The following is a 26,736-nucleotide window of genomic DNA, read 5'->3' as shown; positions in this document are numbered from 1 at the left end:
CGCCAGAGACCTGTTATTTATTTTCCATAGACCTTCGCCCAGCTCCGCCTCTAGGGACCTGGACACTTCTCCGCCCCCAGCGGTCGCCCCGGAAACGCACGCTGTTTTTAGCCGAATCCGTTTGGTGAATCCTTTTCAACCCCTTCCTGGGGTCCGACGCCTCGTTCCTCCAGACCCCCTTCTACTAAGGTGTATCGACTCTATCTTCGCAAATTTCTAGGTACGAGAGTGAAGACTACGGTCTTTGACGCCAACTCTGGAATAAAGACGCTTCCGACTGCGAAACGCTTAGCAACCACCTGCTTCCTTCTCCGCTTGGCCACCTCCGAGATCCTCTTCCGGGGCAAGAGGTCGTCCCGCGTCTCCGCCAAGATGGCGAGCGGCGGTAGTGGGGGGGTTTCGGTGTCTGCGCTCTGGAGTGAAGTGAACCGTTATGGCCAGAACGGCGACTTCACGCGCGCTCTCAAAACCGTCAACAAGAGTAAGTGTCCCGGCGGGCGCCGGGGCGGGGGCGGACCCGGGCCGGTGGGAGGATGCAGCCTCCTTCCGTAGCGCGCGACCACCTCCGAGCAGACAGCGGGAGGGGAGACCCCAGCCGCCCGCCGCTAGGGCCCGAACGCCCAGCGGGCGCGGGTCGCAGTGCCTCCGCTCCCCCCGGCCAGCCCTGGGTCCTGGGTGGCTTAGAGCCACGTGTACTTCCGTCTTTACTTCCCCCAATGCAGAAAGCGAGGGAGGGATTTAAAGAGACCGCAGCTCCCGACGTCTCTTCCAAACTGCTTTCTTATTTTACTCCGTTGTTTTCACGCCTGATTTCGCAAATACTCCACATTGCCCCCTTTTCGCTTTCCTTATAGCGGAGTGATCAAGACAGTATTGCTGAGGGAGCTTTTTCTCTTGGGCCGCAGCTGGGGGAGGAACCTGCCTGGGACACGTAATTTGGAAGCTGGCGCTGACAAGGTGGAAGCTGTACAGACTTAGGGTAGAGGGAAGGGCTGGATCTGGACGTCAGGCCTGTCATTCCCACAGATTGAATCCCTCCAGCGTCCTTAGACCAGAAAATGTGTGTGTGAAAGCACTAACATTTGCAATAACGTTGCAAAGACAAATGTTAATCCTGTTTTTTGCCCGGTAACTGATCATTTTGAGTGACCTGTCGTCGGTGTGAGGTTCAACTCATTATATTCTTTTATCCTTTACTGCCTAACTGTAATACGGCCATGCTTTTTAATGCTCTCTGTCGTGCTAAATTCTTTATTGAAGGTGTTGCCTGTATTTGTTAGATTTGGAAATGTAATTACCAGGACAGGGTTTGACTGTTGAAAGAAGTAATAACATACATGGTATGTCTGTAACGTACAAGTGTGAATTTTCAACAAACTATTTCTGGGTTAATGTGAAAAGAAGTGATTGTGCCCACAGTGCACTTTTGGTGATTTCAGACATTGAGGAAAATGTCTACTAATGACAATTATTTGATTCTTAAACTTGTTTTGAATTAACTTTGGCCTTTGCTAGGGCTGCAACCAATATTAATCAGCAGTGTAGTAAGTATTGTGCAGGAATTGTTTAATCAGCAAGGGCTGTCAGTTCTCCAATATATATTTTCTTAATTGATAGAAATTACTCTGATTCTTAGACTGAGATTTGAATTCCTATAGTTGCCCACGAGCAAGGGGGGTGATCCTAGTCAGTTTGACACTGAACAGCTGTTTAGCATTGAAATTTGGCCACCTGACTCCTTCCTTGCACTTCTCTTTAGTTATATTAGCTGAAAAGGGAAATTTTGAATGGTGTTTGGAAATATTGCCAGCAAAACAAATTGTGTTTGTATACTTTACAGCTTATAGATTTTTTTTCAAAATATGCTCATGTAATTTTTTTAATAACCTTGTAAAATAGGTAATGCTTTCATACTCGTTTTGCAGATCAGGAAGTTGAGATTTGGCAATCAAATGACTTGTCCAAGACCCTTGATCAAGGCATTTAGTGACAAGCTTGTACTCAAACCTAAGTCATTTGCTGCCAAGTTTTATGTGAACTTTTTTCTTTCCCTGTGAAGTAATGCAATGTGTTGGATATAGCATGCATTGCAAGATGAAAAAGCAGTAGAAAACAACTTCATTCTTGCTTCTTTATCTCACTTTACTTTTGTGGTACATGCATCTTGGGAAGCTATCTCACTGGAAAGTCTAACTTAACTCTCCTTATTGTCACTTCTTAACTTAAAAATAAAGATCAGTCATTTAAAAAAAATGTTCTGACTAATCATTTCTGCTGCAATAAAATTGGAAATGTGGCTTCCTGAGATGGGAAATGTGGAAAGGGAATGGATTTAAAAATTGCTTTCCTAAAATTGCTCTCTAGTACTGCAGATCAACAAGGATGATGTAACTGCCCTACACTGTAAAGTGGTGTGCCTTATCCAGAATGGAAGCTTCAAGGAAGCCTTGAATGTCATCAATACTCACACCAAAGTGTTTGCCAAGTAAGTGATTTAATTAGTTGTTTGTGCATGTTTACCATAGCTATAACCATTTCCATGTTTTTTTCCCCACTATTCAGTGATTTTTGACCTTTTTCTCTCCTTCCCCTCTTTTTTCCTTTTGCCTGCCAATGGTGCTTCTGAAACTGGAAAGAGCAATAGTAACTTTTGTTCTTTTCTGCCTTAAGGAGCCTTTTCTTTACCCCTGTCTTCCCTTTGAACCACTAAGAAGAAGGGAAACTGGAGGGATGTGGGGCATAAACAAGAGTCACAAGATTTCTTGGAGGACATAGGGAAAACAAGTCAGCAGAAGTTTAATTTAAAAAAAAAGACAGAGAGGGCAGAACATATAGGGTAGGGATGTATTAGTCGAGGCCTCTAGGATGGTATGGCAGTCTTAGCCTGACCTCTGTGCCTACCTCCTTTGAGAATTGTGTAGGTGAGTATGATTTTAGGCCAAGATCTTTCAGTGTCAGAGTTCTTTAGCAGCCTTTAGAATATATAGCAGTTTTTTTCAATCTACTTTTTATTTATTTATTTATTTATTTTTGGCTGTGTTGGATCTTCATTGCTGAGCGCGGGCTTTCTCTAGTTGCGGCGAGCGGGGGCTACTCTTCACTGCAGTGCGCCGGCTTCTCATTGCGGTGGCTTGTCTTGTTGTGGAGCACGGGCTGTAGGCACGAGGGCTTCAGTAGTTGTGGCACATGAGCTCAGTAGTTGTGGCTTGCAGGCTCTAGAGCGCAGGCTCAGTAGTTGTGGTGCACGGGCTTAGTTGCTCGGAGGCATGTGGGATCTTCCTGGACCAAGGCTCGAACCCATGTCCCCTGCATTGGCAGGCAGATTCTTAAACACTGTGCCACCAGGGAAGCCCTATAGCAGTTTTTTATTACTCTTAATCTTTTTCATTTATTTATTTAATTTATCATTTCATGAAACGTGAACTTATAATCTGAATTGGTACTGTAATTTCATTTTTCTTTACAGTTATGCCTAAGCCCCAAAAGAAATGTGTATTGAAATGAAGGTTGTAGCATATTTATTATTTAATGTTTATAAGGTACAGAATAGTATATTGTATACTTCCTTTTGTATAAGAAAAGGAGGATATACGAATTTCTATGTGTATTTTTTTGTATTTGCAAAGACAAACAATAGATGGAGAAACAATGAGTAAAAATAGTCACTTGTAGGAGGTGAGCGGAACAGAGTAGATTTGAATAACAGTGGGAGTAAAACCCTTTCAGTGTATACCTTTTTGTTTTTTTACTTGGGCCAACTGCATGTATTACAGATTAAAAACAAATTTTTAAACTTTATTAAAAATAAAAGGGTAATAAAAGGGACACTGCTTTCTACTAGTAAACATGTTTATGCTAAAATTCAGTGTTTTGATTTTTGACCATTTTGTGAGAGAGGGAAATTTTCAAATAATTTTTTGTTAGGTGAATAAAGGATGTTGCCATTTGCTTGATGTTTATTTTTCCTCACAGATTATGGTTGAAACTTCAAAATGTTTCATATGTGACATTAATGTAGATGAATTTTTAAGTCTGTATGTAAGTAGTGTTTTTGTAGTTGTGTGTTTACCAGTTGTTTGATTACAAGTGCTATGTTCTTTTAAGATTTCTAGTTACTTTTTCTTTGCTAATAATTTGCTTCTTGACAAGTTAGAGCAGCATTATGTGGCTTATTATAGCTTCTTAAATGGATTTAAGAAACTTCTATAACAACCCATTTAAAACAATGTTCAGATTGTCTTTTATCTAAAACAGTTTTTAGCTAATTCAGGATTTCATTCTTATATATTCGTTTCAAAGGCCAGTAATTCTAATAAGAATATCCATGAAAGCAAGAGAGCCTAGGGAAATGGATGTAATATTTTCTGCCACTTATGAGCCATCTGATTTTAGACAAGTTGCTAACCTTTGTCATCTGTTGTTAAAGGGGATTAAATAATATGTATCAAGTGTGCTTAGAGCAGTGTCTGGCTTATAGTGGGTCCTCTGCAGTGTTAGCTAATAATCAGACATGGGTTTTTCCTTTTTCAGTAACTCTCTTTCCTTTGAGAAGGCATACTGTGAGTACAGGCTGAACAGAATTGAGAATGCCTTGAAGACAATAGAAAGTGCCAACCAGCAGACAGACAAACTAAAGGAGCTTTATGGACAAGTGGTAATTACTGCTTTAAAATCCCTGTTTGACAGTCATCCTGCGTGAACGTGATTCTACCTATAGCAAGGAGCAGGGATGAGGAAACCCAGCCCATCCTGATGCTCCGTAAAACTTGCCACCAAACCAGTTCTTGAGGTTTGAACATATTCCCTCTCCTTGATCTTCATATGAACAATTGCATGTATAGTGTTCTGTGAACAAATGACTTCCTAAGGGTAATTGGAAAATTAAGAACTAGCCTATGAAATTTGGACTTTTTAGTTGGAAAGATGAAGGCCAGTAAGCTTATATACTTACACAGTTTTGAAATAGTCTTTTTAGTTTTTAACTGATATTTTATTCTAAGTGTAAAATAAAGAAAATCATGATGAATAAGAATTTGGATGAATTCAGATGGTTCATGAAATCCCTGGAAATACCTTATTCTAAAAGAGTTTTGAGACATACAATTAAGCCTAATGTAAAATAGGGTTATTTATGATAAGAGGACAGAAATGTTATATTAGAACTAGCAAAACCCTCTTAAAAATTTTTTAAAATGTCAGTTTAGGGCAAATAATGTATTGCATATATTGTCCCCAAAAGGTAGTGTGAGTTTAACAAAGATTTGGGCAAGTTCATGGATTGTAGGTCTATGAAGAACTTTTCATGTAAACTGGGTTAGCTTAGGGTAGATTCCAGCATTTTGATATTGATGAAGGGCACCCATCTTTGTCATACATGTAGACTAATTGACCCAGAGTGGCAGTTCTTATTGCCCTTTAAGAACAACTTGAATGAAATAAGCAAGAATTATGTTGTGTATACTTGATACTACCCTATACAATAGTTGGTTTCTGGAAAAGAGAAATGAAGATTCGGTATAATGAACTCCTAGAAAATAGTAAGTCCTTTTGTTAACATCTAATTTTGTTCCTGTTTACTGGGGCTTAGTAAACTTGTGGGAAATTTTTTTAATTGTAAGTCAGATTTAGGTAACGGTTGATTTCTACAGAATGGTTTTCATTCACAACCCACTTAGACACTTACTTCACCTCAAGATGGGGGTCAATACAATGGCTTTTCTAACTGAATCATGCCTACAAATATGCAATATAGTAGAGATTCATTGCAAGTAACTTTTGGGAAGTATTAGTAGCATACAGAACTAATTGAAAAATTGTAAAGGAAAAACAATTAATTGCCCACGTTATGCTGAGTTAGGTTTCTTACATGGTGGTTCCAAAAAAAGGGTTTATATGGTGTTAGGATGTAACACAATATTTGTCTTCTCTGATTTTTTACTTGCTATTTATCTCTTCAGTTGTACCGATTAGAACGCTATGATGAATGCCTGGCTGTGTATAGAGATCTTGTCCGAAACTCTCAAGATGATTATGATGAGGAGAGAAAAACAAACCTTTCAGCAGTTGTTGCAGCTCAAAGTAACTGGGAAAAAGTGGTTCCAGTGAGTATCTCTGTGTACTTACACAGCCATGACATAATATTCCTGTCTAGTGTTTGACTGGTATTTTGCTCTGTGACAGGAGAACTTGGGTCTCCAAGAAGGCACACACGAACTGTGCTACAATACTGCATGTGCGCTGATAGGACAAGGCCAGCTAAACCAGGCAATGAAAATTCTGCAAAAAGCTGAAGGTTGGAAGTTTGTTAAAATGATATGTAAATGTAATGTGCATATAACGTTGCAAAGCATTTCCAAAAGTTAAAAAGTTAAAAACTTTGGGAAGTTTTTAAATGGAAATTATTGATGCAGTGGAAATTTCTCAAAATCCATCTAGCCTTTCTCTTGGGTTCTTGACTCTTATCTCTCCTCTGTTACTATCTTATTCCTAAGCCTGCCTACTTGTCCATTTTCAACCACACCAAACCTTAAGTTTGAGTTTTGAGGAGTAGGTTTTTGAACAACTTACTATGAATGTTAAATGTAAATTAACTGAGTTAGTAAGCATTCGGTAAATATTATTATCACCATTATTGTATTAAACAAGTACACAAATACAGTAACAATATGGTGTGCCACATTTATGCATTGATAACACTATTCAAGCACATTTTAACTCCACTTAGTATGTTTCCATATACAATATCTGCATGCTTTGAAGCTCTTAATTAAGTGAAAAAGAAAATAATTTATTAGAGAACTTATGTCTGGTCTCAACTCCTGAAACATTTCGACTTTCTTCTCCATACATTTCCCTTGGAAGCTATAAAAGTGATGTTGTAGGGACTGCAGTGAATGGTGGGAAGGAAAAATGGTGAAACAGGGTCTGTTTTATTCTTAAATATTGATGGTTAAAATAAGGGCAGAGGGGGCTTCCCTGGTGGCGCAGTGGTTAAGAATCCTCCTGCCAATGCAGGGGACACGGGTTCGAGCCCTGTTCTGGGAGGATCCCACATGCCGCGGAGCAACTAGGCCCGTGAGCCACAACTACTGAGCCTGCGCATCTGGAGCCTGTGCTCCGCAACAAGAGAGGCCGTGATAGTGAGAGGCCCGCGCACCGCGATGAAGAGTGGCCCCCGCTTGCCGCAACTAGAGAAAGCCCTTGCACAGAAACGAAGACCCAACACAGCCAAAAATAAATAAATAAATAAATAAATAAATAAAAATAATAAGGGCAGAGGTTAGAGCATCATGAGGAGAAAAGTATGTTTAAGAATTATAATTTCTGGATCATACCCACTATTGACAGTGGTATGGGAGGACATCCTCATATATTGCAGGTATGAATGTAAAAGTAGTAGAGGCTTTGCCGTGGGCAGTTTGGTGCTGTGTAGCAGATTTTGAAATTTTCATACCCTTTTATCTAAGAATTTCATTTTTAGAGATTTAAGGAAATAAGGGAATAATTAGATAACATCCATACATATATATATATATGAATTTAATTGAAGGGATGTTCATAAGAACAAAAATTTAGAAACATAAGTTTCTGTCCTATTAGAAGACTTTATTATAATCACAGAATAGATTACCATGCAGTCATTAACAATAATCATGTTAAAAATAATAATGTAGATGTAAATGTGTTATAACATAAAGATGTCCACAGTATATTAAATGGGGGAAGGGAGGTTTCAAAATAGTAGACTATCCCACTTTCATTTAAAAATGTAGCTGTGCATTTACATTAAAAAAAAAAATAGCTGAAATGCTACAGTGGTTATCTTTGGGTGGCAGGATTATTGTCCTTATTTTTATACTTTTCTGTAATTGATTTTTTGCAGTCAACATTTGTTAAATTTATATATTTTAAATTTCCTTAAAAACTTTTTTTAACATAGGGATTACAAGTGAAAGAAAATGCCAAAGAGCTAGAATAATCAAGGATTGATTATATTTATGTAATATATTTGATGTTAACGATAAATTCCAAATTTGCTTGTTATTAAAATTATCTTAAATCTTCTGCCTAAGAATTTAGTTCTTGTTCTTTGGAACATGAAAGAAATGAGAGTTACCCAGCAATGTTAATTTTAAAACCATTTTCTCCTATAGATCTTTGCCGCCGTTCATTATCAGAAGACTCTGTAAGTATTCCACTGTGGTTAAACCCAGATTTTACACTTCTGCTAATATAAATTTGTAGGAACCTTCTTTGTAGTATTTATTGACTTTTTGAAATGATATTGATTCATTAGATAGGAATCACAGAAACCCTCTTAACCAGTTATTTGATGGACTCTCTTAGGGTGAGAAATTACAATACAAAATTTTATATGCCTTATGCATTTCATTTTAAATTCATATAAATTCATTCTCCTGTTTTAGATGTAGGGCTCAGGTCTTTGAGTAAGGTCCTATTCATAGGCATTCCATGCATATTTCTTACATAAACTATACATAATCCAACAGTCATGATCTCCAGTTTTTTTTTTCTTAAGTGTAACAATACTTTAAAGACAGTTGTGAATTAGTTTCATTACAGAGTCCTTTTTTTTTTTTTTCCTTCATTTTCTGGCTCATACCTAATTAGATAGTAATTTTCTTTAGGAACTAACCTTTGTCAAATATTTCTGAGCATTCAACATAGTTTTCATTGAAGCAAGTCTCTTTTTTCTCACGCATAGTTCTTGTCTTACTGTAATACTTAAGTTTTATCATTTCTTTATCAAACACAACTGGCATAATGGGATTGGAAACAAACAGGTCTGACCTCCTGGTCAGCATATGCTTACCAGGTGAGAGTAGGAGCGCCTGGTATGGCAAAAAGGAGCAGCCTCCTAGCCTTGAGCATTCCCTCTACGTGGGCGTCAGTCAACCTCTCCAAAGGAATGGAAAATATAGATTGATCTGGGGTATCAGTTAAGAGAGCTGCTACTTTAATTACAGAATTAGTTTCAGCTTTTGAAGTTCTTTGTACAGTGATAGTTACTAGTTAGAATTTTGTAGTCTTTGGATTAGAATTATTTTAGAATTAAGAGTGAAGCATTTTGAAAATGTGTTTCTATGAGAAAATTGTTTCCAGAATTTAGGGGAATTGGAAAAAGTTAAACTTGTATGCTGTTTTTTACATTTTTTTTTTTTTTTTAGTCTTAGCTTTTTAGAGAATAAAAATGATCAGTGAATGGTATTCCTGAGCTTGTCGCCATGTCCTTCCAGAATTTGTCTTTTTGCCATTCTCATTTAAGCTTCCCTCTTTTGGTAGCTATTCGTAAATTTTAACAAACTGACTCTACGGGAAAATTCCTGGAAATTATATGTCTTCTTTAGGATGATATATCTTTTGAATGTTTGGATTACTTGGTTAATATGTGGATCAATTTGGAGAACTCACAGGAAAAAAAAAAATTTCTTCTCCTGCTTAGGATGGGACTGAAGAGGACCCACAGGCAGAACTGGCCATCATCCACGGGCAGATGGCCTATATTCTGCAGCTTCAGGGTCGTACAGAGGAGGCTTTGCAACTGTACAATCAGATAATAAAACTAAAGTAAGTGGGTTATTAAAATGAAGTGTGTTTTATAGGCGATGAGTTTTCTTTTTAAAGGTTTATTCCTTTTTGACTGTTGCTTTTTGTTTACAGACCAACAGATGTAGCATTGCTAGCTGTGATTGCAAATAACATCATTACAATTAACAAGGTACGGAATATCCATGGTTTTCCTACACTATTTTTTGCTGGAAGCATATTACCCCAGCCTTGTTCTAGGATAAGTTTTTCCATGACAGAGTCCAGTTGCAGCAAAATCACAATGGAGAGTTTTATTTAACTCTCATAATGATTCTGCAAGGTATATTCAAATAACAAAACTATTTTGTAGTTACATACCCTGGACTTTAAAATCTTACCCTTTTCCCATTGTTTTTAAAAATTATTATTCTATATAATTACAATATTAATATAATTATAATATTATTTCCCATTATTATCATTATATGGAGAATACTTATTAGAGATATAAGTTGTTTGGACTTTGATTTCTTCATCTAGTAAGTCTGAATACAAGTCTTCTGTATATAGTTTTTCTCTTTCCAGTGGTTTTTATTTTGGGGGAGAGGAGGCATGGGCAGGTTCTCTCTCTTTCTCTGCCCCCCCCGCCCGTAAGCCCTGTGTAAACTATTACAAGCATGTATATAAACAATCCTAAAGAGTACTGTACTAGTCAAATTAACCACCTTTTGGAACATTGTTTTAATGGGAAGTTATTTCAAGTTCAGATATGAAATTCAAGTCAATAGAAAATTAGAAAAGTAACATTTAGTTTCTTTTGATAGGCTATGTGATTTTCCAAGTGCCAGCTTATTTCATCCTCACAATTATCTTTTTAGGTGGCAGTACATGTCTCCAATTTATAGGAGTGTAATCTGAGGCTAAAAGGAGTTAAGTGATTTGTATAAGATCACGGCCAGTAAGAGGTAGAACTTGGATTCAGAGTCTAGTCTCTGACTCCAATGCACTCTCCTTTTAGGCCTGTGTGGTATCTCTCTCCCCCTATAGCAGAAATTCAGAGGGTTCTCAGATGTAGGATAATGGCATTAAGGGGGTAATAGACATAGGATGTTGTAGGCCATTGGCATGGTTTAGGTTTCCAAAAATTGATGCTGGCATTTGACTCTTAGCAGCAAAATGTACCTGCCTATGTTTATGAACAATTTGAAATGCCAGTGAGGGCAAATTGTTTTTATCTGATATATAATTGTGGGGAGGAGAGTATGTGAAGTACTAAATATCTCAATCTAAATGTATTTATACACTGAATTTTTCTTCAGTTAACATTTATTTCTAATTTTTTATTCAGTATGGTGCTGGATGCAATAGGAAATGCAAAAATAAATATGAAACGTGGTCTTAATCATTACATGGTATAAAAAAATCTAGTGTTGAAAAAAATTGTGCACATTTAAATTTCTTGTCGTATACTTTGTAACTACAGTATTTGGTGAAGGAAGATCTGGGTTGGCTAATTTGAGTAGAGCCTTGAAGGAGGGATATGGTTTGAAGGTTAAGCAACAGCATAAGCAAATGACTTATGGAGGGAAAGTGAGAGCAAAAGATGTGAGGATACGTACATGCTGGCTAGTTAAGAAAAAAAAAAAGTTACATTGAATGATAATCAAGGTGTGGGAGACGTTGAAAAATCAAAAATGTTAATAAGTGCCATGGTAGCAAAGTTTAAGAGAAGTCTGGCAGTGGCATGCATGGTGAGTTTAAGTACTAAAATAGTGACATAGGAGTACCAACTAGAAATATGGTTTCTTGAGGATTGATTTATATGAAAGCCAGTTTCTTGCTGTACATTTAAGATAATTTCACATTGGTTTGGAGCTTCACAGTAAAAAGTAGAATTTATTTTAGATTTCTTCTTTGCCTCCTTTTAGTCTTTAAACTAGTAGAAGACATGGTTTAAAAAGCACAGTGGTAACACGTATTTGCAAAGAATATTTAACAAAGTTAGAATACTGTGCACATAGTAGACACTTAGATGCCCTTTTTATCCTTCTCAGGGTGCAATGTGACTTAATTGTCTTCCATTCTTATTCCATTCCATTTGCTTATGTATGACAATATGTCAGAGAGGAATAAGTTACTTTCCTCATTTGTCATCTAAATTCTAAAGATAGTTTGTAGAAATTGCAAATTTAGGTATCTTTGTAGTCCTAATTTCCACTGTAAGATTTGTGCAGTCCCTTTGTACTTTTCATCAAAAAGCTAAAAAAAGCAATTAATAGTAGAAAGATAAAACCAAACCAAGAAACCAAGCCAAATTTATATGTACCTTAGGAGCATAGGCACCCCAGCCAGGTAGGTGTATTATCTTCCAAGCTCTCTTGTTGTGTTTACATAAAATAACGAAATGAAAGAGGAATAAGGCCTTGGAGTGTTAAAAGAGTTGAAGTCTGAGATTGCTGTTAATGGTGAATGAACTTTTCTTTGTCAGGACCAAAATGTCTTTGACTCCAAGAAGAAGGTGAAATTAACCAATGCAGAAGGAGTGGAGTTTAAGCTTTCCAAGAAACAACTGCAAGCTATAGAATTTAACAAAGCTTTACTTGCTATGTACACAAACCAGGTAGGTAATAGACCTCTGGTTCCCCTGGCTAAACCTTTTGGAGTATGGCACATGAGGCCTAATGGGTGTATCAGTCCAGTCTGTTTATATTTTTGCTTATATTTTGTCTTAGACTCATGTAGTCTTCAGAAGGTCATGTATCATAGATTTTATCTGTTAAGTAAGTAATTTGCCCAGTTCTTTGTAAGGGTCTGCAGTGGTGGCTTTTAAGAGGAAGAAAACACTATTCACGGCTATAAATGAGATAATTCTCTCATTACCTTATTTCTAATTTCTCTGAATTAAAGGAAAAATCATCAAAGATGCTGATCATGATTATAAATTTAAGATCCATCTTTCATTTTAGTTTGTGCATAATCACATCAAATTATAAATAAGAAGGGCAATTCTAACTCCAATATGTGTAAATTCTAATTAAATTACGATTTTGTACTCTTCTAGAGCAGAGGTTTTCAGTGGAGGACTGAGAGGCAGTAACATTTTCATTATTTAGACGTGAGTCAAGTTGTTCCTAAATACTGTAGCAAGAAATACCTATACATTTTGTTGCTTAGAAGCAAAGGCTGACACTTGATGTGTTTTGGTTTTTTTTTAAACAAAATTCTGCAATTTAAGCATCCAAATGAATGTTTAGGACTTATTCTTTCCTAAATGCTTTAAGAACTCATAGCTTACATTCAGTAAATGGAAATCTTTTTCTTTCAGGAAAAAATTGAGGATACTGTAAACCACCTCTCTTACCCTAGGTAGTTCTTCACTTACTATTTTGTTTCAACTGGTTTCCTTCCACCTCCCCATCCTTCTTTTCTTTTTGGTCATTCACTTAATGTTTGATTTAATTAACCAACTTATTTTTGTGGGGGGGGGAAATACTGTCTTTTAGGCAGAACAATGTCGCAAAATATCTGCCAGTTTACAGTCCCAGAGTCCTGAGCATCTCCTTCCTGTGTTAATCCAAGCTGCCCAGCTCTGCCGTGAAAAGCAGCACACAAAAGCAATAGAGCTGCTTCAGGTAAAACAATTACTTGCATTTTTAATGAGATGTCAGGTAGTTGTAGCCTTGTTTTATTTTCATTATTATAATTACAAGCTTGTAAATTTCACGGGAAAACTAATAGGTAATATACCACTATACACATGCCAGAGTGTCACTTTAGTTAGTTCTTGGGCCGCAGCTTTGTTTTATATAAATTTGCATTAGTAAATGTTTGCTGTAAACTCCAAAGAATGCTTTTCATTTGGAGATCGATATAACACTAGTTAACGGTTTGTTTTAGACTTAAAATACCAGAACATGCTTAGCCCCTTTTTCAATAATGTATTTTCTAGTAAGTCCCAATCCAAAACCTCAAACAATTACAGAGATACTGACTTGGTTTTTAATTAAGCTAAACCAAACATTAAATCACATTCAAATTTCCTGAGAGTAGACTACGTTGGAAAGTTGGACAGCATAAAATTAGGACCATCCTGAGGGGCAATGTTGCCAAGCAGGGATCCTCAGTAAGGAGTCATCATTTTTTTTGAGTATCTTTCTTTAAAAAAAAGAAAAAGAAAAATCTATGTAGTAATTTAAATTATTGTTTCTCTACTGGCGACTTCCTAGAAACGTGACATTATTGCACTTTCTTTCAGAACACAATCTTAAGCAAAGTGGGTGTCGAATAAAATTTTTCCAAATTTAAAATTTTGACCTGAAACCAGAAGTTTAATGTTTCAAAACTGGATTTAAAATTTAATGAGGCTGAAATAAGTAATTAGAATATGTGTGCTTAGTTGTATAAATGTGATTTTTTTTTTCCCAACTAAAAAAATTCTAGGAATTTGCAGATCAGCATCCAGAAAACGCTGCTGAAATTAAGCTGACCATGGCACAGCTGAAAATTTCCCAAGGTACTCATGATTATTTCATTATGATTACAATAATCCTGTTAATGGAAACATATGATTGGAATGATTCTGAAGTACTTGTGGACTATGTGATTTTTAAAAATTTTTGCATAATAGTGAAGCATAATGCTGTTTCAAATATGAAGCTAGATTGTGTGAACTCCAACAGATTTAGTAATAAGTTAGGAGGCCTTTTCTTGGGTTAATTCCTAAATTGTTAGAATGTTTCTCAATCCATGCCTTGAAAGTCTGTAGAAGCATAGAATTCCTCTGTTCTATACTTGAATTTCCTGTGTACGTCATGTGTAGAAATGCTTATATCTGTCACTTGGTAGTATTTGCATGAATTAAGAGTTACTTTGCTTCCTAGTTTTCAAAATTTCTTAGCCCTTTATTCTTCATTTATACTTTATAACCTGTATCTTTGGTAGAGAAGAGGCAAGGAAGTTTAATGAGAACTCGTGTTTTTGAATCTTACAGAGAACTGACAGTTTTTTGTTTATAATTTTGAACCAGTGTTGAGTATCTAGAGCTGTGTTGTCCCTATTTGGTAGCCACTATCCATATGTAGCTATTTTAAGTTTAAATTAAAATTAAACGAAATTTTTTTTTTTTTTTAAGATTTATTTATTATTTATTTTATTAATTAATTTATTTATTTTTTGGCTGTGTTGGGTCTTCGTTGCGGCACGTGGGATCCTTTGTTGTGGTGCACAGGCTCTTTGCTGTGGTACACAGGCTTCTCTTTAGTTGTGGCCTGAGGGTTTTTTCTCTCCTCTAGTTGTGGCACACAGGCTCCAATGCATGTGGGCTCTGAGTTGCGGCGTGCGGGTTCCAGAGGGTGTGGGCTCTGTAGTTTCCAGCACACAGGCTCTCCAGATGAGGCACGCGAGCTCAGTAGTTGTGGCGCATGGGCTTAGATGCCCTGAGGCATATGGGATCTTAGTTCCCTGGCCAGGGATAGAACCCGTGTCCCCTGCATTGCAAGGTGGATTCCTTACCACTGGACCACTAGGGAAGTCCCAAAATTACACTAAATTTAAAATTCAGTTCCTCAGTTGTGCTGGCTACATTTCAGAAGTTTCATTGCCACATGTGGGTAGCTGGACAGCATAGATAGAGGATGTTTCCATCATCACAGAAAGTTCTATCAGACAGCTCTGGTGTAGACCGTACATTCTCAATGGGGGTGATAATTGGTTTGGTGCACAGGATTGAAAAAAATCTTAGATATTGTGATGGCTAAAATGAAAAGTTCATGGGTAGAGGGGAGGGGAGTTGGCAATTAGGAAAAAAAATGTCTAAAAAGGCACCTCAGTGGGGTAGTAATGAAAATCAGGTTGATACCTGATAGCTACCCTGTTCTCACATTTCTTATCTTCCTCCTTTGTTTCTTTTTCCTTTTCCCACCTCTCTTTCTTCTTTCTTGCTTTCCTCTTTATCTTCTTTTCTCATCCAGTTTTCAGTTTAATTTTGTGAGGATTATTTATCATACTAATATTACTGAGAATGAGTCTGTCATGGTTATTGTTTTGTTTTGTCTTTAAAGACTTTGGAAGGTTTGTTATTGAGGTTTGCAATGAGTAGAAAATCAGACTTTAACATTGTAGGAAACTATCCATTGCACTTACATCTACAGTAACAATTTCAAGGCCTTTAAGGGAAGGACTCCGACCTTTAAGTTACACTCTGAAAAGGGAGAAATAGAACTCAACAGATTGGGAGCTGGGAGACTTCTTTTCTGGTAGGAGCTCTGCCATTAACTTTGTGGGCATATGCAAGATATATTGTTTCTTTAGGATTTAATTTCCTTTGTAAAATGAATAAATAGAATACATTATTCCCAAGGTCCCAAAGCTTGAGTGTTTAGAGATGTTACAAAATATGACTCTTAAATTTTTTGTCTTTTTTTTTCCTCCATGAGATGCTTTCTTCAATGTGATGCTGATTTTGTTTTTATTCTATTAAGGTAATATTTCCAAAGCATGTTTGATATTGCGAAGCATAGAGGAGTTAAAGCATAAACCAGGCATGGTGAGTTTATAACTAAAATATTTTAAGACTGAAAAAGTAACGGAATTAATAGTTCATTGGTATGTCTGATATTTCTTTGTTTTCACTTTAATTTCTGCTTATTTCTTTATTCAAAATGTATAAGTTGTAGTTAAAATAATAGCTTTCTGGTGTAAATTTAATTACATTTTATGCTCTGCTTTGCATTGATTTATTATTTAGTCAGATGTGTCAGGAACTGTTTAGGCCTTATATTACCACTTGAAAGCCAACCTTAAATATCCTAAGACATATATAGGGAATTTCTTAGCCTATTATTTTATCATGTCTTCAGTGTGATTTCTTTGAGTTAAAATAATTTGGTAATAATGGCCTACGAATTTAGTTTTTAGTTCTCTGATTATTCAAGCATCACAGGTTTAGATCACTAATATAGCTGTGAGCACATCTGCTTCGAAGTAAAGACATTCTGTAGTGGTGGTATGTACATTTATTGTACAGGGACTGTTTCATTCTCCAACACAGCTTGTTTACAAATGGCACTCAGTAAATGTATAATAGTATTATGGTAGTGTTTTCTCTTTTGAAGAATCATACTTTAAGACTGGGCTGTGATTATGTTAGAATCAAATATAATATATGGCTAACAATAATCTTTCATCTAGGTTGTTGGATTTATTGGCATAAAAGTTGTTCAGATATTCCCTGTTTATCCTTTTAATATCTGTAGGACATTTTGTTCCTATTATCTTTTTCTTCTAATTAGTCTAGCCAGAGGTTTGTTAATTTTATTGATTTTTCTCAATGATCTGGCTTTTTGTTTCTGTTTCCTTTTTGTCCTCATCTGCCTATGGCTCCTCCCCCTGTCACTCCACTCCAGTTACATGGGCCTCTTTGCTGTCCCTCCAGCACACTAGGCAAGCGTTCACTGGCTTCATGTAGTGGAGGCCACATGCAAGTTTAGCCTCTCTAGTGTGTGTACCTCAGTGATCATATAAACTAATTTTCTAAGTGCTTCTTCTCAACTTCTGTATTTACCTTGTGGTGTACTGGTAACAAACCATTTGTGAATGAGCTTTAGGGGAGGTATTTTTTTTTTACAGATAACCACCTTTGTGTTTGGAAAACACCATTGTTGTTCATGGTATTTCTAGTTATGCATTAGCAATTTTTATGATGAAATAGGTACTAGCACAGAGCCTAGCAACCTTTATTTGCTGTTTCTTTAACATTATTCATTTTCAGAAAGTTTATTCTGAGAGAGAAGGAGGAATTCTGTTCACTAATTTATACCTTTGGCTGGGTAGGTGTCTGCATTAGTGACAATGTACAGCCATGAGGAAGATATTGACAGTGCCATTGAGGTCTTCACACAAGCTATCCAGTGGTATCAAAACCATCAGGTAAATAGATGGAGTAAAATGTTATGAGGGTACATTTTTGCATAAGAATGAAAAGCTGCAGCAGTGAACTCAAAATTAAGGAGAACTGAAACATTTCAACTCGCTGTTTAAAAAATGGAATGCTGTTAGACTGTCAGTCAGTTTTTAAGTATACCAGATCCAAATAAAGTTATTAGAAGAAAGAAATGGCTACCAAAAAAAATAAAAAGCTCAGTTATATTTTCTGAAGCTTCTTCCTGAGTGTATGTATGTGTGTTTGTGTGTGTAATCTCAAGAAATAAGAATATTAATTGTACATGATTGTGTATAAGAGAGCTCATCTTTAGTGGCTGGAGAGCCCATGGATGGTAGTAATTGGTAGAACAGCAGTACATAGAATAATTGTATATCTCTATCTAATAGGAACATCTTCTTTTTTTCCAGTATGGGTCTCTGCATAGGCAATATCCAACTTACAGATACACATACACACAGGGGGCATTAATACTGTTAGCACTGTTAGCAGTGAAGAGATATCGGTGTTCTAGGAACTATCGTGTCAAATTAATGTTTGAGAACTATAGTGACGTAACTTTAAGATTTGATTATGCAATATTTCTAGTTGTAGACAAGACAGTCTAAATAGAGATGGGTTGTATACCAAATTCATACATTGGGCTTCACTTGTACTAATTTGTCTATCCCTCTCCGTGTGTGTGTGTGTGTCTGTGTGTCTGTGTGAATTTCTTTTTGTTGTTTCATGCATTCAGTAAAACTTAAGATGAGAACTCTAATGGATAGGTCCATTTTAAAGATCTAATGAATATAACTTCATTGACTTGCTAGATATTTAGCTTAAAACTTTTTTTCTTTCTTTATTGAACCTGTAGCCCAAATCTCCTGCTCATTTGTCCTTGATAAGAGAAGCTGCAAACTTCAAACTCAAATATGGGCGGAAGAAGGAGGCAATTAGTGACCTAGAACAGCTATGGAAGTAAGCTCTGAAAGGTGGAGGTGCAGAAATCCAAGTTTTATTTGATATGAGGGAGTTATTTTGCTTGTTTATGTTACTTTCTCCAGTTTTATAAACTGTTCAGTGACTTTCTTATTTCTTCTTTTAGACAAAATCCAAAAGATATTCACACCCTGGCACAGCTTATTTCTGCTTACTCACTTGTAGATCCTGAGAAGGCAAAAGCGTATCCTTTTGATTGTTTTAGACAGCTCCCAAGTAGTACAATAAATCCCTTCCCTTACCCGTTTTGACCAGGGCTTTTTGTTATAAATTTCAACAAACAAAACCCCTCCTCTAACTAGTAAAAGCAAAATGAGAATTTATTGATCAATGTGCCTGAAAAATACAGTGATAGATCCAAACATATATATGTATATATATTGTGTTCCTGAACTCTTGTTCTGTCCCAGCCTTAGTAGACACTTGCCTTCATCAGATAGTATGTCTCTAAAAGTAGATGTTGAGGCTCTTGAAAATTCTCCTGGTGCTACGTACATTCGGAAGAAGGGTGGAAAAGTTGCTGGAGATAGTCAACCAAAGGAGCAAGGGTAATGTTTTTCATTGTAACATTCACTAATGCTGATTTTAAGTTATATAAGGAATAAAAAATGCATTCTCATGGAAGTTCCATGTGAATAAAGTTTAAGTCCACTTTGTTTCTTTTCCCTTCTCTTTTGCTGTGCCCAGCTTTTTGTCCTTGTTTCCCCTCCTCCTCCCCACCCACAGTTTACCTCTGGTAATAATTTAGTGTGTTTACTTCCAGATCTTTTTCTTTGTGTTTGCACACAGGCTGATGTAGAAATACTTTTCTTAGATTAGATTTTTTTTTTTATAGAAATGGGATTATATTGTATTTAACTGTCTTCGAATTTTCTTTCATTTAATAAGTCTTAGAGATGTTTCCATATTCTCAATGTAGGCATATTTTACTCTTTTTATGCATAGTATTCCATAGGCTGGATGTGTCTTACTTTATTTACCTGTGAGATATTGATGTACATTTAGTACATCATTTAGAATTCTAGACCAAATTTCAGATAAGGTTTATTTTGCTGATTTGGAGGAAAGTTAGCCAGCTTCAATAACTTATAAGAAGTCAAATTCCAGTTCTTTTCTTGTTCTCATACATTGTCATCTCAAAAATAGCAGAGGCCTACTGAATAAACTGTTTTAAGATTCTGTTTTTGACTCAGGATGAATAGAGAATGGAAGAGATATAGCACTTCCCCAGTTTTGTGACTTTCATAATTTTTCAGTTTTCTCTTTTTTTGAATGACTTTTGAAATCTGATTTTTCATAATTAAAAAAATATATATATCAGCAACAGTATATGATTGACTTCATTATGAACTCTGTGTTTGTTAAAAAGGTATTACCATCCTCATGATAGATTTTTTAAAGTTAAATAAGAAATTGGAGTCTCAGAGATATTACATTGTTCCAAATTTCATTTTATCATGATCCCAATTTCAAGCCTTATCAAGAACTCCTAAATAATGAATTCAAGCCAGGTCTTAGGAGATTTTCATATAATGTGTATTTAAGTATTTTCAGTATTTTTTTTTTCCTTTTCCAAAACAGGGCTGGGTAATTAGTAAGAACATACAGTTCTTTTCTAATCCTTTAATCGTCTTTATCTTTTCCATTAGACAATTATTAAGATGTACATTGACTTTAAAGCTTCTCAGCTTCAGCACAGTATTTTCATTAGGCATTATTAATACCTTTTATTTTATGTTGACTTTTGGATACATAAAAAGGTGTAGTTTCTTTTGAAGTTAACAGTATGTTGGTGACAAAAATAAATCATTGTCCTTGCCCTGAAAAGAAGTTCAGTCCAGCAGAAGGAAATATACTTAAGCAGTAATTGAAATAAAGGTTGCACGTGCTGTGATTGTGCAAGCATAGAGGAGTACACCACAGGGAATAGTCAGTCCTTCCCGGGGACGGTGGGAGGTTAGGAGAGGCTTCATGGAGGAGGTGACTGTGTTGACTCTGGAGGAAGATGAGGATGAGACGGGCAAAATGTGAGCAAAGGCAAAGAAGTAAGACATGGCAGAGAGTCTTCGGGAAATTGCAGATATGGCTGTGTAGTATGATTTGTAGGGAGACAGTTCAGAAGACTGTTGCATAGTCTGAGTGAGAGATGAAGCCCTAAAGTAAGATGCTGTATGTTGCATTTCTTATTCTTCAGGGTACCCTAAAAGAACTTTCACAATTGAATGACTTGGTAGAATGAAATTTGGGCAGACATTGTTGCTGTCTTATCTTTTTAGTTCACTGTTTCATAGTTCCCATAGAGGTATATCACATGAGTATATCCAGAGGGATTTTTTTAATGTCTTCCTCTTTTCTACTGTAGCTGTCAGAGTACTTAATAGTTATTTTGAAGTATTCCCCTGACTTTTTATGCTCTTTCAATACCTTTATTTATTTATTTTTGGTCAGTGTACTTAATAAAGATTTTACTTACTTAAAAAATTCAATAAACTCACAAGGTTCAAAGCCTGAAAGATTAAAAAAGTACAGTCTTCCTCCCACCCCTGTCTGCCCTCTTCCCACCCAAGGCCACAACCAATATTACTTGTCTTGCGTATCCTCCCAGAAATATTCTTTGCATGTATGATACCTGTACATGTTCTTCTGGCAAAGAGTTTAAATTACCTGTTTTCTAGTTTTGCCAAATAATAAGGTAACTTAGCACAGAACTATAGATTTTTGTGCTTGTACAAATTTCTTACCTTTTTACATAGACTTAATATGTGCCAGTGTAAATGGTATCTATTTTCTGAAAACAGTTGTCACCCCTCTTTTCTAAAGCACCTTCCAAAAAGTACGGTGTTTGAAGCTTGATTAAATTTAACCTGAATTAATATCCCAACTGGTTTATTAGCTTTGGTGAGGTGACACCAAATCTTAAACACCTTTATGATAAAGTACCCAGCTCACGCTTTTGCACATGCTTAATGCTCTATAAATATTTTATCACAATGATGATAATGATTTTTCTTCTCTTTGTAGACAGGGAGATGTGAAAAAAAAGAAGAAAAAAAAGAAGGGTAAGGCTTTTTTTTTTTTAATCTTTAGATTTCTTTCTATAAGGTAAAAGCTTGAGTTTGGTCTTACATAGAAATCTTCAGACATAAACTCTCATAACGGGCTTCCCTGGTGGCGCAGTGGTTGAGAATCTGCCTGCCAATGCAGGGGACACGGGTTCGTGCCCCGGCCTGGGAAGATCCCACATGCCGTGGAGCACCTAGGCCCGTGAGCCACAACTACTGAGCCTGCGCGTCTGGAGCCTGCGCTCTGCAACAAGAGAGGCCGCGATAATGAGAGGCCCGCGCACCATGATGAAGAGTGGCCCCCACTTGCCGCAGCTAAGGAAAGCCCTCGCACAGAAACGAGGATCCAACACAGCTATAAATAAATAAATAAATAAATAATCCTGGTCGGAAAAAAAAAAAAAAAATTACATTCTAAAAAAAAAAAAAAAAAAAAACTCTCATATCTTTGAAACTGAGTTTTGTCTTGACTATAGCTAACATTTACTTAAATTTGTAACTTTAAAGAGTGCAATTCTGAAGTTTATGAGTGCCTGAATTCAAATTGTTGCTCTAGTAATATTGCTCTTTCACTGTGACTGTGAACAGGTTAACATACCTTCCTGAGTTTTTCATCTGTAAGATGGAATATGATAGTATACACCTCATAGGTTTAAATAAGATACTACATGTAAAGCTCTTAGAACAGTGCCTGGCACACAGTAATAAGCTCTTATACATTAGAGTGCTTTTGGCTACAAGTACCATAGAACTCCGTCAAACTGGCTTAAGAAAATTTACTGTTTATGAAACTGGCAGTGTAGAGGAAGGTTATATCAGGGTTAGTTTATCCAGTAGTTGTATCTCTTTGTTCTCCTGTACACAAAAATGAATCCCATTAGAGTAATCAGATGTTTGTTGGAAACAGAGCCATATACTTGTCATTTATATCCAGCAGGATGTAAAGAGAGCCTCTGCATTTGGCAGGTCTTTCCCATTAACCTGATTGGGCCAATATAGGTCAGTGTCCAGCCCTGAACCATTAACCAGAGGAATGCCATGCATTGATTGGCTTACCTAATTTAATCCATAGCAAGAGAGGGTGGAATTACCATGCTTGGCTTCAACTAGTCAGAGGATATCCCTGGAGCCACCTACCTGTTTCCTGAGTCTTTGGGAAATCTGTGGTATAAATCAGTTTGCTTCTTGATCTTGCTTACTGCAAAATCAAGGATTCAGGTTTCCCAAATCTGCTAAATTTATTACCACTCCTCCATCTGTTTTCCAGCTTCTAGAATTTTACTGAAAATATCTTTTCTCCCATTCTTCCTTTTAATGGGTTTATTACTATTTTAGTGGAGTTTTGGATAGTGCAGAAGCCAGTGTTCCATTCACTCCACCGTCTTTACCTACAAGTCTTACTAGTTCTTCACTTTTATCACTGTACTTGGAAATTGGTAAAAACTAAAGTATTTGCTTCATGTGGTTTTATTTATTAGTAATACTGCAAGGAAATAGCTGTTAACTATAGGTATCAGTAACCTCCAGTTTCAGTTTCTTTTCTATTTTCGTGGTTTCCAGATGAGTATTTTTTTAAATTTACAAGAGATATGCTCATTATAAAAACAAAAGAAAATAAAAACAAAAGTAACAGACTTCTGTCATTATAGAATGGCATAAAGAATGGAAAATTCCCTACCCCAAATTCATTCTCCCAGAGATAATTACTTAACTTTTTTTGTATGTAGAAACACATACACATTTACATGCTCAATTAATATTTTTACAAAACTGATACAAACAAATCATCAGGATAATTTGTTTTAATCTTCTACTTTAGACTATATTGTGCAGACATTTTTCCAAATTATTAAATATAGATGTACTTCATTTTTTAACTCAGTTTTATAGCTTGCTATAGTGTGGGGATACTATAATTTATTTAATCATTCTCTTATTGATAGACATTTAAGTTAATTTGCTGTTTTCAAGAATATCACAGAGAGTATTCTTACACATATATAGCTTTGTGACTTAGGAGTTTCTGCAGGATAAATTTCTAAAAGTATAAATTTTGACTGGTACTGCCAATTATTTGCTCTCTACAGAGGCTATATTAGTATATACTTCTGCCAGTAGTGTTTGAGAGTTTCCCACTATCTCACAAACACTGCATATTACGCTTTTTAATATAGAATTTTTTATCCTTTAAATTTTTTTTTTTTTTTTTGGGCCACGCTGCACAGCTTATGGGATCTCAGTTCCCTGACCAAGGATTGAACCCAGGCCACGGCAGTGAAAGCCTAGAATCCTAACCACTAGACCACCAGGGAACTTCCCTATCCTTACTATTTTTAATTAGTGAGGTCATGCATCTTTTCACGTGGTTAATGACTTTTATTTCTCTTGGCTTACTCTAATTACAGCTATGTCCATTTTCTTTACATGATTTACCTACTGATTATCAAGAACTCATTCTATATTAAGAATATTAATTCACTCTGTTAACATAGTATGCAAATGTTTTCTTGTTTTGTTATTTCTCTCAAAAATTATCTTTTACCAAATCAAAATTTAAATTTTTTTATACAGATACATCTATGAAATCTTTTTATGGCTTCTGAATTTTGTGTCATGCTTAGAAATAAGTCCTTTTCCCCTGCTGGATTATACAAATAAAACTTTCTCAGATAAATTTATTTCAGTTTTAATGTTATTTATTCCCAGGTTTGGACACAGTGTTTAAACAAACTATCTCGAAAACATTATGGACTGAGCTCTCATTTCTTTATCAATTAATTGTTACACAGGAAAATTGCCTAAAAATTATGACCCAAAAGTGACCCCAGATCCAGAAAGATGGCTACCAATGCGTGAACGTTCTTACTACCGAGGAAGAAAGAAGGGTAAAAAGAAGGATCAGATTGGAAAAGGGACCCAGGGAGCCACTGCAGGAGCTTCATCTGAACTGTAAGTCATTGCTTCCCAGTCCTCAGAGCATAGGTTGCTTCTTTCTGAGATTGACTCAGGGTCATCATTAAGAATTTTTGAAATATGTTTTCAGTATGAGAAGTATAGTCAGATATCTTTAATAAATGTTATGTAATATGCTTATGTAAAGGAAAGAAAACGTGCTGTTTCTGGCTTGGTTGTATTGTAAATACTAGAATTGCCGGATTGTATTGCAGATGTTAGGATTACAGTACCTTCAAAAGGAAACTATATACACTGAGTAATTCAACTAACTAAATATCTAGAGAAACAGATATAAATAAATAATTTGACTAGAAAGCAGGATTTAAAATGTTACTAAATCAGTTATTTCTACATGGTAGGATTATAGGTCATTAAAAGTGTTTTTTTATTTTCTAAGCTTTTTAAAAATTGACATGTACCATCAATTACATTTTAAAAAATTATAAAGCAGTAAAAATTTTATTCAAAAGAAAAATGGATAGGGAGTTGGGGAACGCACCTTAAAAGAAAATATTTGTGGGAACTTCCGCGGCAGTCCAGTGGTTAAGACTCCGAGCTCAGAGGCACTGCAGGGGGCACGGGTTCCATCCCTGGTCTGGGAACCAAGATCCCGCATGCCAGCCCTGATCGGGGAACCAAGATCCCGCATGCCGTGTGGCACGGCCAAAAAAGAAAGAAAGAAAAAGAAAATGTGTGTGGGAGATTGTGAGAGGTGGAAAGTGAAATCCATGTACATACGTTTTTATAGCCTTTTCCTTTGTTGAGTATATGAATGACCAACACTTTCTTGATCTGATGATTTCAGGGATGCCAGTAAAACTGTGAGCAGCCCACCCACCTCCCCAAGACCTGGCAGTGCAGCAACAGCATCTACATCTACAAGTAATATCATACCCCCAAGACACCAGAAACCTGCAGGGGCTCCAGCAACAAAAAAGAAACAGCAACAGAAAAAGAAGAAAGGTGGAAAAGGTGGCTGGTGATTAGAACATTCTTTTTGCAGGCTATTTTTAAACTAGTCTCAGTGACACTGGGAACATAATAAAGGTAACACAGCAAGAAGCACAGAGCTGCTCCCTCTCCCATCCCCACATTTTCATAAAATTATTTTCTTGTGCATCAAACAGAAAAGCATCTTCCTCAAACTCTGCCTAGTCAGACTTGGCCTACTTGTACCACCTTGCTTTGCACAGATGAGGAGGGCTCAGAAGAGTTGGGCATTTACCCACTTTGATATCTGTTGCATCCTTTCTCTTTGTGTACTATCTGCTGTTTTTTTCAATTTCACAAACAAGGCATGTTATCCAAGGTTTCCTAGGATGTAAACAGAAACTACTTCTGTTTCAACTAGAGTGCAAAGATATTTGTTCTATCAAGTCCCACTTTAAATTATGTCTTAGGAGGCCTTAGGAGACTGAAAGTGGAGTCTTCTGAGCATTCCAAATATCTGCTTAGAAATAGCATGTAATAAAAAGGGACCTTATTATTAGTACACTGGTATTTTTCAGTTTACTACACGAGTGGCCACAGGAAAACTAAATTAAATGTCTTGATTATTCTGACTGTAAATTCTCTCTGCCATGTGATACTGGAATATGGGATGCTGTATATATAGTAATGAAAAGTATGTGTATGTATATACATATATACACGTATATAAATTAGGACTTCTTTGTGCCCGCATGGCATTTTCAAATTATGATAACATTATGCTGATTTAGCACTATTAAAGATCTCAAGGGAAAGACATCGATGTTGCAGGAAGTTGACTCTTAGACCCAGTGTTCTGAGGTCAGATGGATTTGACAGAAATCAGAAAGATTTAAACAGCCCCTATCAAGAGCATGAGCATTGACTTCCTACATAGAGAGGAAGTCAATACTAGAGTTCAGGAGTAGGCAGTATTAAAGCTTAAAAGAACTGTTGGCCCAATTGATAGGTCTCAAATGACTCCTCTTTCTAGTTGGGGGTATGACCATTCACTACCCTTCTCAAAGTAATGAAGTATTGTAGTCAGTGTGTGGTATCAGTGTTGCTCTGTTCTTGCCTTGCTTACAAGTCACCTTCCCATTGAACCGGTGGGAGACAGATACACTGGGATGCCTACCCTTGTTAGTATTCATTTTATGCTGCCCAAGATAGCATTCAGTTTAGACTTATGAGTATTTCCTTGTGATCATATTGCTCTGTCCTTGTTAATAAAGTGCTGCTGTGTTTGACTCTGACCATATCTACTGAAACTTCTTCAAA

The 26,736-nt window shown here is 36.3% G+C and overlaps 1 protein-coding gene across 1 annotated transcript; it reads left to right on the top strand.

The window, feature by feature from the left end:
* SRP72 (signal recognition particle 72) lies at nt 1-26,711 on the top strand. The gene is made up of 19 exons (XM_082464482.1): nt 1-481; nt 2,365-2,485; nt 4,531-4,654; nt 5,958-6,101; nt 6,181-6,292; nt 8,154-8,185; nt 9,464-9,588; nt 9,682-9,739; nt 12,038-12,169; nt 13,053-13,181; nt 13,990-14,062; nt 16,029-16,093; nt 17,380-17,475; nt 18,345-18,448; nt 18,576-18,653; nt 18,880-19,017; nt 21,491-21,528; nt 24,321-24,480; nt 25,292-26,711. Exons 1-19 carry the CDS (start codon nt 373-375, stop codon nt 25,467-25,469), a joined length of 2,016 nt encoding a protein of 671 aa, XP_082320608.1. The 5' UTR covers nt 1-372; the 3' UTR covers nt 25,470-26,711.
* Nucleotides 26,712-26,736: the final 25 nt, after the last annotated feature.

The sequence above is a fragment of the Balaenoptera physalus genome (genome assembly GCF_965194825.1).
Source record: "Balaenoptera physalus genome assembly, chromosome: 5".
Classification (NCBI taxonomy): Eukaryota; Metazoa; Chordata; class Mammalia; order Artiodactyla; family Balaenopteridae; genus Balaenoptera; species Balaenoptera physalus.
Note: the sequence above shows the minus strand (reverse complement) of the source record. Positions and strands in the feature narration are given on the sequence as shown.

Excerpts from the sequence above, each read along its gene's own strand:
- SRP72 (XM_082464482.1), top strand. The coding sequence starts at position 373 with ATGGCGAGCGGCGGTAGTGGGGGGGTTTCGGTGTCTGCGCTCTGGAGT. Across the intron at positions 21,529-24,320 it reads AAAGAAGAAAAAAAAGAAGG|GAAAATTGCCTAAAAATTAT; the intron begins GTAAGGCTTTTT and ends ATTGTTACACAG. Across the intron at positions 24,481-25,291 it reads GCAGGAGCTTCATCTGAACT|GGATGCCAGTAAAACTGTGA; the intron begins GTAAGTCATTGC and ends TGATGATTTCAG.